Below are 17,500 nucleotides of genomic sequence, written 5' to 3'. Positions count from 1 at the left end.
CAGACATCGGTCCTATGTTGGGTGGCAGGAGAATAATGCTGTGGTAATGCTGTGGTAATGCTGTGGTAATGCTGTTGTCAGACATCGGTCCTCTGTTGGGTGGCAGGAGAATAATGCTATGGTAATGCTGTGGTAATGCTGTGGTAAGGCTGTGGTAATGCTGTGGTAATGTTGTTGTCAGACATCGGTCCTATGTTGGGTGGCAGGAGAATAATGCTATGGTAATGCTGTGGTAATGCTGTGGTAATGCTGTTGTCAGACATCGGTCCTCTGTTGGGTGGCAGGAGAATAATGATATGGTAATACTGTGGTAATGTTGTGGCAATGTTGTGGTAATGTTGTTGTCAGACATCTGCCCTGTTGGGTGGGAGGAGAATAATGCTGTGGTAATGCTGTGGTAATGTTGTTGTCAGACATCGGTCCTCTGTTGGGTGGGAGGAGAATAATGCTGTGGTAATGTTGTTTTCAGACATCGGGCCTCTGTTGGGTGGCAGGAGAATAATGCTGTGGTAATGCTGTGATAATGTTGTTGTCAGACATCGGTCCTCTGTTGGGTGGGAGGAAAATAATGTTTTGTTAATGCTATGATAATGTTGTGTTAATGCTATGGTAATGTTGTGTTAATGCTATGGTAACAATGTGGTCATGTTATGGTAATGATGTGGTAATGATATGATAATGTTGTGTTAATGTCATGGTAATGTTGTGTTAATGCTATGGTAACGATGTGGTAATGTTATGGTAATGATGTGGTAATGATATGATAATGTTGTGTTAGTGCTGTGGTAATGTTGTGTCAATGCTGTGGTAATGTTGTGGTAATGCTGAGGTAATGCTATGGTAATGCTGTGGTAATGCTGTTGTCAGACATCGGGCCTCTGTTGGGTGGGAGGATCCAGACTCAGCTGGAGAAGGAGGTAGTTCCTTCTCTGGACACAGCTCTGCGCATGGCTGGAGGTAACCACCCTTTATAACACATTATAACACATTTACCAACTTTTTACACTCTTGTGACACCTTATAGCACCTTTATAACATAAGCAATGCCTTATAACACCTTATAGCACCTTTATAACATAAACAATGCCTTATAACACCGTATACCATCTTTATAACATAAACAATGCCTTGTAACACCTTATAGCACCTTTATAACATAAACAATGCCTTATAACACCTTATAGCACCTTTATAACATAAACAATGCCTTATAACACCTTATAGCACCTTTATAACACCTTATAGCACCTTTATAACATAAACAATGCCTTATAACACCTTATAGCACCTTTATAACATAAACAATGCCTTATAACACCTTATACGATCTTTATAACATAAACAATGCCTTATAACACCTTATAGCACCTTTATAACATAAACAATGCCTTATAACACCTTATAGCACCTTTATAACATAAACAATGCCTTATAACACCTTATAGCACCTTTATAACACCTTATAGCACCTTTATAACATAAACAATGCCTTATAACACCTTATAGCACCTTTATAACATAAACAATGCCTTATAACACCTTATAGCACCTTTATAACATAAACAATGCCTTATAACACCTTATAGCACCTTTATAACATAAACAATGCCTTATAACACCTTATAGCACCTTTATAACACCTTATAGCACCTTTATAACATAAACAATGCCTTATAACACCTTATAGCACCTTTATAACACCTTATAGCACCTTTATAACATAAACAATGCCTTATAACACCTTATAGCATCTTTATAACATAAACAATGCCTTATAACACCTTATAGCACCTTTATAACATAAACAATGCCTTATAACACCTTATAGCACCTTTATAACATAAACAATGCCTTATAACACCTTATAGCACCTTTATAACATAAACAATGCCTTATAACACCTTATAGCACCTTTATAACACCTTATAGCACCTTTATAAGATAAACAATGCCTTATAACACCTTATAGCACCTTTATAACATAAACAATGCCTTATAACACCTTATAGCACCTTTATAACACCTTATAGCACCTTTATAACATAAACAATGCCTTATAACACCTTATAGCACCTTTATAACATAAACAATGCCTTATAACACCTTATAGCACCTTTATAACATAAACAATGCCTTATAACACCTTATAGCACCTTTATAACATAAACAATGCCTTATAACACATTTAAAATCAACTGTTTATAACACTGTATATCAACGTAACTCCCTTATAACATATTTATAACACATTATAGCACCTTTATAACACCTTATAGCACCTTTATAACATAAACAATGCCTTATAACACATTTAAAATCAACTGTTTATAACACTGTATATCAACGTAACTCCCTTATAACATATTTATAACACATTATAGCACCTTTATTACACAAACAACAGTTTATAACACCCTTAACAGATTTATAACACAAACACCTTATAACACCCTAAACAGATTTATAACACATTATAACTCCCTTATAACACTCCGTATCACCTTCATAACTAATTACTAATACCTTTAACACCCACTACATGGTCAGATATGGCATGAAAATGCATCGTTACAGCTACTACCGTTATAGCATTATAATACCTCGTTACTGCTACTACAGTTATAACATTATAATACCTCGTTACTGCTACAACAGTTATAACATTATAATACCTCATTACTGCTACAACATTATAATACCTCGTTACTGCTACAACATTATAATACCTCGTTACTGCTACAACATTATAATACCTTGTTACTGCTACAACATTATAACATTATAATACCTCATTACTGCTACAACATTATAATACCTCATTACTGCTACAACAGTTATAACATTATAATACCTCGTTACTGCTACAACATTATAATACCTCGTTACTGCTACAACATTATAATACCTTGTTACTGCTACAACATTATAATACCTTGTTACTGCTACAACAGTTATAACATTATAATACCTTGTTACTGCTACAACAGTTATAACATTATAATACCTCGTTACTGCTACAACATTATAATACCTTGTTACTGCTACAACATTATAATACCTCGTTACTGCTACAACAGTTATAACATTATAATACCTCGTTACTGCTACAACATTATAATACCTTGTTACTGCTACAACATTATAATACCTCATTACTGCTACAACATTATAATACCTTGTTACTGCTACAACATTATAATACCTCGTTACTGCTACAACATTATAATACCTCGTTACTGCTACAACATTATAATACCTCGTTACTGCTACAACATTATAATACCTCGTTACTGCTACAACATTATAATACCTTGTTACTGCTACAACATTATAATACCTCATTACTGCTACAACATTATAATACCTCGTTACTGCTACAACATTATAATACCTCATTACTGCTACAACATTATAACATTATAATACCTCATTACTGCTACAACATTATAACATTATAATACCTCATTACTGCTACAACATTATAATACCTTGTTACTGCTACAACAGTTATAGCATTATAATACCTCATTACTGCTACAACAGTTATAACATTATAATACCTCGTTACTGCTACAACATTATAATACCTCATTACTGCTACAACATTATAACACCTCGTTACTGCTACAACATTATAATACCTCGTTACTGCTACAACATTATAACACCTCATTACTGCTACAACAGTTATAACATTATAATACCTCGTTACTGCTACAACATTATAATACCTCATTACTGCTACAACATTATAATACCTCATTACTGCTACAACATTATAATACCTCGTTACTGCTACAACAGTTATAACATTATAATACCTCGTTACTGCTACAACATTATAATACCTTGTTACTGCTACAACAGTTATAACATTATAATACCTCATTACTGCTACAACATTATAATACCTCATTACTGCTACAACATTATAATACCTCGTTACTGCTACAACATTATAATACCTTGTTACTGCTACAACAGTTATAACATTATAATACCTCATTACTGCTACAACATTATAATACCTCATTACTGCTACAACATTATAATACCTTGTTACTGCTACAACATTATAATACCTTGTTACTGCTACAACAGTTATAACATTATAATACCTCGTTACTGCTACAACATTATAATACCTCATTACTGCTACAACATTATAATACCTCATTACTGCTACAACATTATAATACCTCGTTACTGCTACAACAGTTATAACATTATAATACCTCGTTACTGCTACAACAGTTACAACATTATAATACCTCGTTACTGCTACAACATTATAATACCTCGTTACTGCTACAACATTATAATACCTCGTTACTGCTACAACATTATAATACCTCGTTACTGCTACAACATTATAATACCTCGTTACTGCTACAACAGTTATAACATTATAATACCTCGTTACTGCTACTACAGTTATAACATTATAATACCTCATTACTGCTACAACATTATAATACCTCGTTACTGCTACAACAGTTATAACATTATAATACCTCGTTACTGCTACAACATTATAATACCTCATTACTGCTACAACATTATAACATTATAATACCTCGTTACTGCTACAACATTATAACATTATAATACCTCATTACTGCTACAACATTATAATACCTCGTTACTGCTACAACATTATAATACCTCATTACTACTACAACATTATAATACCTCGTTACTGCTACAACATTATAATACCTCGTTACTGCTAGAACATTATAATACCTCGTTACTGCTACAACAGTTATAACATTATAATACCTCGTTACTGCTACAACAGTTATAACATTATAATACCTCGTTACTGCTACAACAGTTATAACATTATAATACCTTGTTACTGCTACAACAGTTATAGCATTATAATACCTCGTTACTGCTACAACATTATAATACCTCGTTACTGCTACAACATTATAATACCTCGTTACTGCTACAACAGTTATAACATTATAATACCTCGTTACTGCTACAACATTATAATACCTCGTTACTGCTACAACAGTTATAACATTATAATACCTCGTTACTGCTACAACAGTTATAACATTATAATACCTTGTTACTGCTACAACAGTTATAACATTATAATACCTCGTTACTGCTACAACAGTTATAATACCTCGTTACTGCTACAACATTATAATACCTCGTTACTGCTACAACAGTTATAACATTATAATACCTCATTACTGCTACAACATTATAATACCTTGTTACTGCTACAACATTATAATACCTCGTTACTGCTACAACATTATAATACCTCGTTACTGCTACAACAGTTATAACATTATAATACCTCGTTACTGCTACAACAGTTATAACATTATAATACCTTGTTACTGCTACAACAGTTATAACATTATAATACCTTGTTACTGCTACAACATTATAATACCTCGTTACTGCTACAACATTATAATACCTCGTTACTGCTACAACATTATAATACCTCATTACTGCTACAACAGTTATAACATTATAATACCTCGTTACTGCTACTACATTATAATACCTCGTTACTGCTACAACATTATAATACCTCATTACTGCTACAACATTATAATACCTCATTACTGCTACAACATTATAATACCTCGTTACTGCTACAACATTATAATACCTCGTTACTGCTACAACAGTTATAACATTATAATACCTCGTTACTGCTACAACAGTTATAACATTATAATACCTCATTACTGCTACAACATTATAATACCTCGTTACTGCTACAACATTATAATACCTCGTTACTGCTACAACATTATAATACCTCATTACTGCTACAACAGTTATAACATTATAATACCTCATTACTGCTACAACATTATAATACCTCGTTACTGCTACAACATTATAATACCTCGTTACTGCTACAACAGTTATAACATTATAATACCTCGTTACTGCTACAACATTATAATACCTCGTTACTGCTACAACAGTTATAACATTATAATACCTCATTACTGCTACAACAGTTATAACATTATAATACCTCGTTACTGCTACAACATTATAATACCTCGTTACTGCTACAACATTATAATACCTCGTTACTGCTACAACATTATAATACCTCGTTACTGCTACAACATTATAATACCTCATTACTGCTACAACATTATAATACCTCATTACTGCTACAACATTATAATACCTCATTACTGCTACAACATTATAATACCTCATTACTGCTACAACAGTTATAACATTATAATACCTCGTTACTGCTACAACAGTTATAACATTATAATACCTCGTTACTACTACTACATTATAATACCTCATTACTGCTACAACAGTTATAACATTATAATACCTCGTTACTGCTACAACATTATAATACCTCGTTACTGCTACAACATTATAATACCTCGTTACTGCTACAACAGTTATAACATTATAATACCTCATTACTGCTACAACAGTTATAACATTATAATACCTTGTTACTGCTACAACATTATAATACCTCCTTACTGCTACAACATTATAATACCTCATTACTGCTACAACATTATAATACCTCATTACTGCTACAACAGTTATAACATTATAATACCTCGTTACTGCTACAACATTATAATACCTCATTACTGCTACAACAGTTATAACATTATAATACCTTGTTACTGCTACAACATTATAACATTATAATACCTTGTTACTGCTACAACATTATAATACCTCGTTACTGCTACAACATTATAATACCTCGTTACTGCTACAACATTATAATACCTTGTTACTGCTACAACATTATAATACCTCGTTACTGCTACAACATTATAATACCTTGTTACTGCTACAACAGTTATAACATTATAATACCTCGTTACTGCTACTACATTATAATACCTCATTACTGCTACAACATTATAATACCTCGTTACTGCTACAACATTATAATACCTCGTTACTGCTACAACATTATAACATTATAATACCTCGTTACTGCTACAACAGTTATAACATTATAATACCTCGTTACTGCTACAACATTATAATACCTCGTTACTGCTACAACATTATAATACCTCATTACTGTTACAACATTATAATACATTATTATAATACCTCATTACTGCTACAACATTATAACATTATAATACCTCATTACTGCTACAACATTATAATACCTCATTACTGCTACAACAGTTATAACATTATAATACCTCGTTACTGCTACAACATTATAATACCTCGTTACTGCTACAACATTATAATACCTCATTACTGCTACAACAGTTATAACATTATAATACCTTTACTAACAACATTATAATTATAATACCTTGTTACTGCTACAACATTATAATACCTCATTACTGCTACAACAGTTATAACATTATAATACCTCGTTACTGCTACAACATTATAATACCTCATTACTGCTACAACATTATAATACCTTGTTACTGCTACAACATTATAATACCTCATTACTGCTACAACATTATAATTATAATACCTCATTACTGCTACAACATTATAATACCTTGTTACTGCTACAACAGTTATAACATTATAATACCTCATTACTGCTACAACATTATAATACCTCATTACTGCTACAACATTATAATACCTCGTTACTGCTACAACATTATAATACCTTGTTACTGCTACAACAGTTATAACATTATAATACCTCAACACCATTATAATACCTCATTACTGCTACAACATTATAATACCTTGTTACTGCTACAACATTATAATACCTCATTACTGCTACAACATTATAACATATAATACCTGTTACTGCTACAACATTATAATACCTCATTACAACTATAACAGTTATAACATTATAATACCTCGTTACTGCTACAACAGTTATAGCATTATAATACCTCGTTACTGCTACAACAGTTATAACATTATAATACCTCATTACTGCTACAACATTATAATACCTCGTTACTGCTACAACATTATAATACCTCGTTACTGCTACAACATTATAATACCTCATTACTGCTACAACATTATAATACCTCATTACTGCTACAACAGTTATAACATTATAATACCTCGTTACTGCTACAACATTATAATACCTCGTTACTGCTACAACAGTTATAACATTATAATACCTCGTTACTGCTACAACATTATAATACCTCATTACTGCTACAACAGTTATAACATTATAATACCTCGTTACTGCTACAACATTATAATACCTTATTACTGCTACAACATTATAATACCTCGTTACTGCTACAACATTATAATACCTCATTACTGCTACAACATTATAATACCTCATTACTGCTACAACATTATAATACCTCGTTACTGCTAGAACATTATAATACCTCGTTACTGCTACAACAGTTATAACATTATAATACCTCGTTACTGCTACAACATTATAATACCTCATTACTGCTACAACAGTTATAACATTATAATACCTCGTTACTGCTACAACAGTTATAACATTATAATACCTTGTTACTGCTACAACATTATAATACCTCGTTACTGCTACAACATTATAATACCTCGTTACTGCTACAACAGTTATAACATTATAATACCTCATTACTGCTACAACATTATAATACCTCATTACTGCTACAACAGTTATAACATTATAATACCTCGTTACTGCTACAACAGTTATAACATTATAATACCTCATTACTGCTACAACAGTTATAACAACATTATAATACCTCATTACTGCTACAACAGTTATAATTATAATACCTCGTTACTGCTACAACATTATAATACCTCATTACTGCTACAACAGTTATAACATTATAATACCTCGTTACTGCTACAACAGTTATAACATTATAATACCTCATTACTGCTACAACATTATAATACCTCGTTACTGCTACAACAGTTATAACATTATAATACCTCGTTACTGCTACAACAGTTATAACATTATAATACCTCATTACTGCTACAACAGTTATAACATTATAATACCTTGTTACTGCTACAACATTATAATACCTCATTACTGCTACAACATTATAATACCTCGTTACTGCTACAACATTATAATACCTCGTTACTGCTACAACAGTTATAACATTATAATACCTCATTACTGCTACAACAGTTACATTATAATACCTCATTACTGCTACAACATTATAATACCTCATTACTGCTACAACATTATAATTATAATACCTCATTACTGCTACAACATTATAATACCTCATTACTGCTACAACATTATAATACCTCGTTACTGCTACAACATTATAATAACTGCTACAACATTATAATACCTCATTACTGCTACAACATTATAATACCTCATTACTGCTACAACATTATAATACCTTGTTACTGCTACAACAGTTATAACATTATAATACCTCATTACTGCTACAACATTATAATACCTCATTACTGCTACAACATTATAATACCTCGTTACTGCTACAACAGTTATAACATTATAATACCTCGTTACTGCTACAACATTATAATACCTCATTACTGCTACAACATTATAACATTATAATACCTCATTACTGCTACAACAGTTATAACATTATAATACCTCGTTACTGCTACAACATTATAATACCTCGTTACTGCTACAACATTATAATACCTCGTTACTGCTACAACATTATAATACCTCGTTACTGCTACAACATTATAATACCTCATTACTGCTACAACATTATAATACCTCATTACTACAACAGTTATAACATTATAATACCTCATTACTGCTACAACAGTTATAACATTATAATACCTGTTACTACAACATTATAATATTATAATACTGCTACAACTTATAACATTATAATACCTCATTACTGCTACAACATTATAATACCTCGTTACTGCTACAACATTATAATACCTCGTTACTGCTACAACATTATAATACCTCGTTACTGCTACAACATTATAATACCTCATTACTGCTACAACATTATAATACCTTGTTACTGCTACAACATTATAATACCTCATTACTGCTACAACATTATAATACCTCATTACTGCTACAGTTATAACATTATAATACCTCGTTACTGCTACAACATTATAATACCTCATTACTGCTACAACAGTTATAACATTATAATACCTCGTTACTGCTACAACATTATAACATTATAATACCTTGTTACTGCTACAACATTATAATACCTCGTTACTGCTACAACATTATAATACCTCATTACTGCTACAACAGTTATAACATTATAATACCTCGTTACTGCTACAACATTATAATACCTTGTTACTGCTATTATAATACCTCATTACTGCTACAACATTATAATACCTCATTACTGCTACAATAACATTATAATACCTTGTTACTGCTACAACATTATAATACCTGTTACTGCTACAACATTATAACATTATAATACCTACTGCTACAACATTATAATAATACCTCATTACTGCTACAACATTATAATACCTCATTACTGCTACAACATTATAATACCTCATTACTGTTACAACATTATAATACCTTGTTACTGCTACAACATTATAATACCTGTTACTACAACATTATAATACCTCGTTACTGCTACAACAGTTATAACATTATAATACCTCGTTACTGCTACAACATTATAATACCTCGTTACTGCTACAACATTATAATACCTCATTACTGCTACAACAGTTATAACATTATAATACCTCATTACTGCTACAACAGTTATAACATTATAATACCTCGTTACTGCTACAACATTATAATACCTCATTACTGCTACAACATTATAACATATAATTACTGCTACAACATTATAATACCTCATTACTGCTACAACATTATAATACCTTGTTACTGCTACAACATTATAATACCTCATTACTGCTACAACAATAATACAGTTATAACATTATAATACCTTGTTACTGCTACAACAGTTATAACATTATAATACCTCGTTACTGCTACAACATTATAATACCTCGTTACTGCTACAACATTATAACCTCACAACATTATAATACCTCATTACTGCTACAACATTATAACATTATAATACCTCGTTACTGCTACAACATTATAATACCTCATTACTGCTACAACATTATAATACCTCATTACTGCTACAACATTATAATACCTCATTACTGCTACAACATTATAATACCTCGTTACTGCTACAACATTATAATACCTCATTACTGCTACAACAGTTATAACATTATAATACCTCGTTACTGCTACAACATTATAATACCTCATTACTGCTACAACAGTTATAACATTATAATACCTCATTACTGCTACAACATTATAATACCTTGTTACTGCTACAACATTATAATACCTCGTTACTGCTACAACATTATAATACCTCATTACTGCTACAACATTATAATACCTCATTACTGCTACAACAGTTATAACATTATAATACCTCGTTACTGCTACAACATTATAATACCTCGTTACTGCTACAACAGTTATAACATTATAATACCTCGTTACTGCTACAACATTATAATACCTCATTACTGCTACAACAGTTATAACATTATAATACCTCGTTACTGCTACAACATTATAATACCTTGTTACTGCTACAACAGTTATAACATTATAATACCTCATTACTGCTACAACATTATAATACCTCATTACTGCTACACTGCTACAACATTATAATACCTCGTTACTGCTACAACAGTTATAACATTATAATACCTCATTACTGCTACAACATTATAATACCTCATTACTGCTACAACAGTTATAACATTATAATACCTCGTTACTGCTACAACAGTTATAACATTATAATACCTCATTACTGCTACAACATTATAATACCTCGTTACTGCTACAACATTATAATACCTCATTACTGCTACAACAGTTATAACATTATAATACCTCATTACTGCTACAACATTATAATACCTCATTACTGCTACAACATTATAATACCTCATTACTGCTACAACAGTTATAACATTATAATACCTCGTTACTGCTACAACAGTTATAACATTATAATACCTCATTACTGCTACAACATTATAACATTATAATACCTCGTTACTGCTACAACAGTTATAACATTATAATACCTCATTACTGCTACAACATTATAATTATAATCATTACTTATAACTTATAACAGTTATAACATTATAATACCTCGTTACTGCTACAACAGTTATAACATTATAATACCTCATTACTGCTACAACATTATAATACCTCGTTACTGCTACAACAGTTATAACATTATAATACCTCGTTACTGCTACAACAGTTATAACATTATAATACCTCATTACTGCTACAACAGTTATAACATTATAATACCTCGTTACTGCTACAACAGTTATAACATTATAATACCTCATTACTGCTACAACATTATAATACCTCGTTACTGCTACAACAGTTATAACATTATAATACCTCGTTACTGCTACAACATTATAATACCTCGTTACTGCTACAACATTATAATACCTCGTTACTGCTACAACATTATAATACCTCGTTACTGCTACAACATTATAATACCTCGTTACTGCTACAACATTATAATACCTCATTACTGCTACAACATTATAATACCTTGTTACTGCTACAACAGTTATAACATTATAATACCTCGTTACTGCTACAACATTATAATACCTCATTACTGCTACAACATTATAATACCTCGTTACTGCTACAACAGTTATAACATTATAATACCTCGTTACTGCTACAACATTATAATACCTCATTACTGCTACAACAGTTATAACATTATAATACCTCATTACTGCTACAACAGTTATAACATTATAATACCTCGTTACTGCTACAACATTATAATACCTCGTTACTGCTACAACATTATAATACCTCGTTACTGCTACAACATTATAATACCTCGTTACTGCTACAACATTATAATACCTCGTTACTGCTACAACATTATAATACCTTGTTACTGCTACAACAGTTATAACATTATAATACCTCATTACTGCTACTACAGTTATAACATTATAATACCTTGTTACTGCTACAACATTATAATACCTCGTTACTGCTACAACAGTTATAACATTATAATACCTCATTACTGCTACTACAGTTATAACATTATAATACCTTGTTACTGCTACAACATTATAATACCTCGTTACTGCTACAACATTATAATACCTCGTTACTGCTACAACATTATAATACCTCATTACTGCTACAACATTATAATACCTTGTTACTGCTACAACATTATAATACCTTGTTACTGCTACAACATTATAATACCTCATTACTGCTACAACATTATAATACCTCGTTACTGCTACAACATTATAATACCTCGTTACTGCTACAACAGTTATAACATTATAATACCTCGTTACTGCTACAACATTATAACATTATAATACCTCATTACTGCTACAACATTATAATACCTCATTACTGCTACAACATTATAATACCTTGTTACTGCTACAACAGTTATAACATTATAATACCTTGTTACTGCTACAACATTATAATACCTCATTACTGCTACAACAGTTATAACATTATAATACCTTGTTACTGCTACAACATTATAATACCTCGTTACTGCTACAACAGTTATAACATTATAATACCTTGTTACTGCTACAACATTATAATACCTTGTTACTGCTACAACAGTTATAACATTATAATACCTTGTTACTGCTACAACATTATAATACCTCATTACTGCTACAACATTATAATACCTCGTTACTGCTACAACATTATAATACCTTGTTACTGCTACAACATTATAATACCTCATTACTGCTACAACATTATAATACCTTGTTACTGCTACAACATTATAATACCTCGTTACTGCTACAACATTATAATACCTCATTACTGCTACAACATTATAATACCTCATTACTGCTACAACATTATAATACCTTGTTACTGCTACAACATTATAATACCTCATTACTGCTACAACAGTTATAACATTATAATACCTCGTTACTGCTACTACAGTTATAACATTATAATACCTCGTTACTGCTACAACATTATAATACCTCATTACTGCTACAACATTATAATACCTCATTACTGCTACAACATTATAATACCTCATTACTGCTACAACATTATAATACCTCATTACTGCTACAACATTATAATACCTCATTACTGCTACAACAGTTATAACATTATAATACCTTGTTACTGCTACAACAGTTATAACATTATAATACCTTGTTACTGCTACAACATTATAATACCTTGTTACTGCTACAACAGTTATAACATTATAATACCTTGTTACTGCTACAACATTATAATACCTCATTACTGCTACAACATTATAATACCTCGTTACTGCTACAACATTATAATACCTCGTTACTGCTACAACATTATAATACCTCGTTACTGCTACAACAGTTATAACATTATAATACCTCGTTACTGCTACAACAGTTATAACATTATAATACCTTGTTACTGCTACAACATTATAATACCTCATTACTGCTACAACAGTTATAACATTATAATACCTTGTTACTGCTACTACATTATAATACCTCATTACTGCTACAACAGTTATAACATTATAATACCTCGTTACTGCTACAACATTATAATACCTCGTTACTGCTACAACATTATAATACCTCGTTACTGCTACAACATTATAATACCTCGTTACTGCTACAACATTATAATACCTTGTTACTGCTACAACATTATAACATTATAATACCTTGTTACTGCTACAACATTATAACATTATAATACCTTGTTACTGCTACAACAGTTATAACATTATAATACCTCATTACTGCTACAACAGTTATAACATTATAATACCTCGTTACTGCTACAACATTATAATACCTCATTACTGCTACAACAGTTATAACATTATAATACCTCATTACTGCTACAACAGTTATAACATTATAATACCTCGTTACTGCTACAACATTATAATACCTCGTTACTGCTACAACATTATAATACCTCATTACTGCTACAACATTATAATACCTCGTTACTGCTACAACATTATAATACCTCGTTACTGCTACAACATTATAATACCTCGTTACTGCTACAACAGTTATAACATTATAATACCTTGTTACTGCTACAACATTATAATACCTTGTTACTGCTACAACAGTTATAACATTATAATACCTCATTACTGCTACAACAGTTATAACATTATAATACCTCATTACTGCTAAAACATTATAATACCTCATTACTGCTACAACAGTTATAACATTATAATACCTCCTTACTACTACAACAGTTATAGCATTATAATACCTCATTACTGCTACAACAGTTATAACATTATAATACCTCATTACTGCTGCAACAGTTATAATACCTCATTACTGCTACAACAGTTATACCATTATAATACCTCATTACTACTACAACAGTTATAACATTATAATACCTCATTACTACTACAACAGTTATAACATTATAATACCTCATTACTGCTACAACAGTTATAACATTATAATACCTCATTACTGCTACAACAGTTATAATACCTCATTACTGCTACAACAGTTATACCATTATAATACCTCATTACTACTACAACAGTTATAACATTATAATACCTCATTACTACTACAACAGTTATAACATTATAATACCTCGTTACTGCTACAACAGTTATAACATTATAATACCTCATTACTGCTACAACAGTTATAACATTATAATACCTCATTACTGCTACTACAGTTATAACATTATAATACCTCATTACTGCTACAACAGTTATAACATTATAATACCTTGTTACTGCTACAACAGTTATAATACCTCATTACTGCTACAACAGTTATAATACCTCATTACTGCTACAACAGTTATAATACCTCATTACTGCTACAACAGTTATAACCCTAACCCTAACCATTATAACAGGTGGTCTTAGTTCTGTCATGTTGACATCTGTCTCTGTGTTCTTCTGTTTCCAAGGCAAAGTGGAGAACGCCGTTAAAGGTAACAACATAATAGAAGTGTTATTTAACCTCTGACCAGACTGGTCGCTAGTATTAGAACTGACCTCCAGTCAGTGGTGTCAGTATTAGAACTGACCTCCAGTCAGTGGTGTCAGGATGAGAACTGACCTCCAGTCAGTGGTGTCAGTATTAGAACTGACCTCCAGTCAGTGGTGTCAGTATTAGAACTGACCTCCAGTCAGTGGTGTCCGTATTAGAACTGACCTCCAGTCAGTGGTGTGTCATGCCCTCACCTCACGTGACATCTCCTCTCCTCTCCTTTCTCATCTCTTCTCCTCTCCTCTCCTCTCCTTTCTCCTCTCCTCTCCTCTCCTCTCCTCTCCTCTCCTCTCCTCTCCTCTCCTCTCCTCTCCTCTCCTCTCCTCTCCTCTCCTCTCCTCTCCTCTCCTCTCCTCTCCTCTCCCTCCCCTCCCCTCCCCTCCCCTCCCCTCCTCTCCTCTCCTCTCCCTCTCCTCTCCCCCTGTCCTCCGTAGCTCTGCGTGAGTCTAAGGAGGCGTTGGAGAGTGTTAGTTCTTCGTTGGATGTTCTTCATGAGGGAACGTCTCGTCTGGCGCTCCGTCTGACATATGAACGGACCTCCCTGTCCAACACCCTGTCTGATCCGGCCTGCACTAACGGAGCTGTGTCACGCACCTGCAACAAAATCCGCATTACACTCCCACAGCTGGGAATCAACAGCAACTTCTCTGGGGTACCTACACACCTGCTACAACATCCACATTACACTCCCACAGCTGGGAATCAACAGCAACTTCTCTGGGGTACCTACACACCTGCAACTCCATTCAAACTACACACTAAACATGCTAAACACTGAACATGCTATACACTAAACATGCTAAACACTGAACATGCTAAACACTGAACATGCTAAACACTAAACATGCTAAACACTGAACATGCTAAACACTAAACATGGTAAACACTAAACATGCTAAACACTAAACATGCTAAAGACTAAACATGCTAAATAATAAACATGCTAAACACTAAACATGCTAAACACTAAACATGCTAAAGACTAAACATGCTAAATAATAAACATGCTAAACATGCTAAACACTAAACATGCTAAACATGCTAAATAATAAACATGCTAAACATGCTAAACACTAAACATGCTAAATACTAAACATGCTAAACACTAAACATGCTAAACACTAAACATGCTAAAGACTAAACATGCTAAATAATAAACATGCTAAACACTAAACATGCTAAATACTAAACATGCTAAATACTAAACATGTTAAACACTAAACATGCTAAACACTAAACATGCTAAACACTAAACATGCTAAATACTAAACATACTAAACATGCTAATTTTGGGTCAGTCACAGTGGTCAGGTATTCTGCCACTCTCTGTTTAGGGTCAGTCACAGTGGTCAGGTATTCTGCCACTGTGTCCTCTCTGTTTAGGGTCAGTCACAGTGGTCAGGTA

The 17,500-nt window shown here is 32.0% G+C and overlaps 1 protein-coding gene across 1 annotated transcript in view; it reads left to right on the top strand.

Annotated features, from left to right (window-relative positions):
• Window positions 1-17,500, top strand: part of LOC124021425 (prominin-1-A-like) — a gene marked incomplete at its 3' end in the record, with an annotated part of 57,798 nt that overhangs the window by 19,024 nt on the left and 21,274 nt on the right. The window contains exons 7-9 of the mRNA XM_046336614.1: window positions 868-957; window positions 16,013-16,036; window positions 16,530-16,747. Of these exons, the coding sequence (XP_046192570.1) occupies window positions 868-957; window positions 16,013-16,036; window positions 16,530-16,747 (332 nt within the window). The remainder of the gene's footprint in view (window positions 1-867; window positions 958-16,012; window positions 16,037-16,529; window positions 16,748-17,500) is intronic.

This window comes from Oncorhynchus gorbuscha, unplaced genomic scaffold (assembly GCF_021184085.1).
Source record: "Oncorhynchus gorbuscha isolate QuinsamMale2020 ecotype Even-year unplaced genomic scaffold, OgorEven_v1.0 Un_scaffold_1109, whole genome shotgun sequence".
Lineage (NCBI taxonomy): Eukaryota > Metazoa > Chordata > Actinopteri > Salmoniformes > Salmonidae > Oncorhynchus > Oncorhynchus gorbuscha.
The sequence above is the reverse complement of the archived record's forward strand: the minus strand, read 5'-3'. Positions and strand labels throughout refer to the sequence as shown.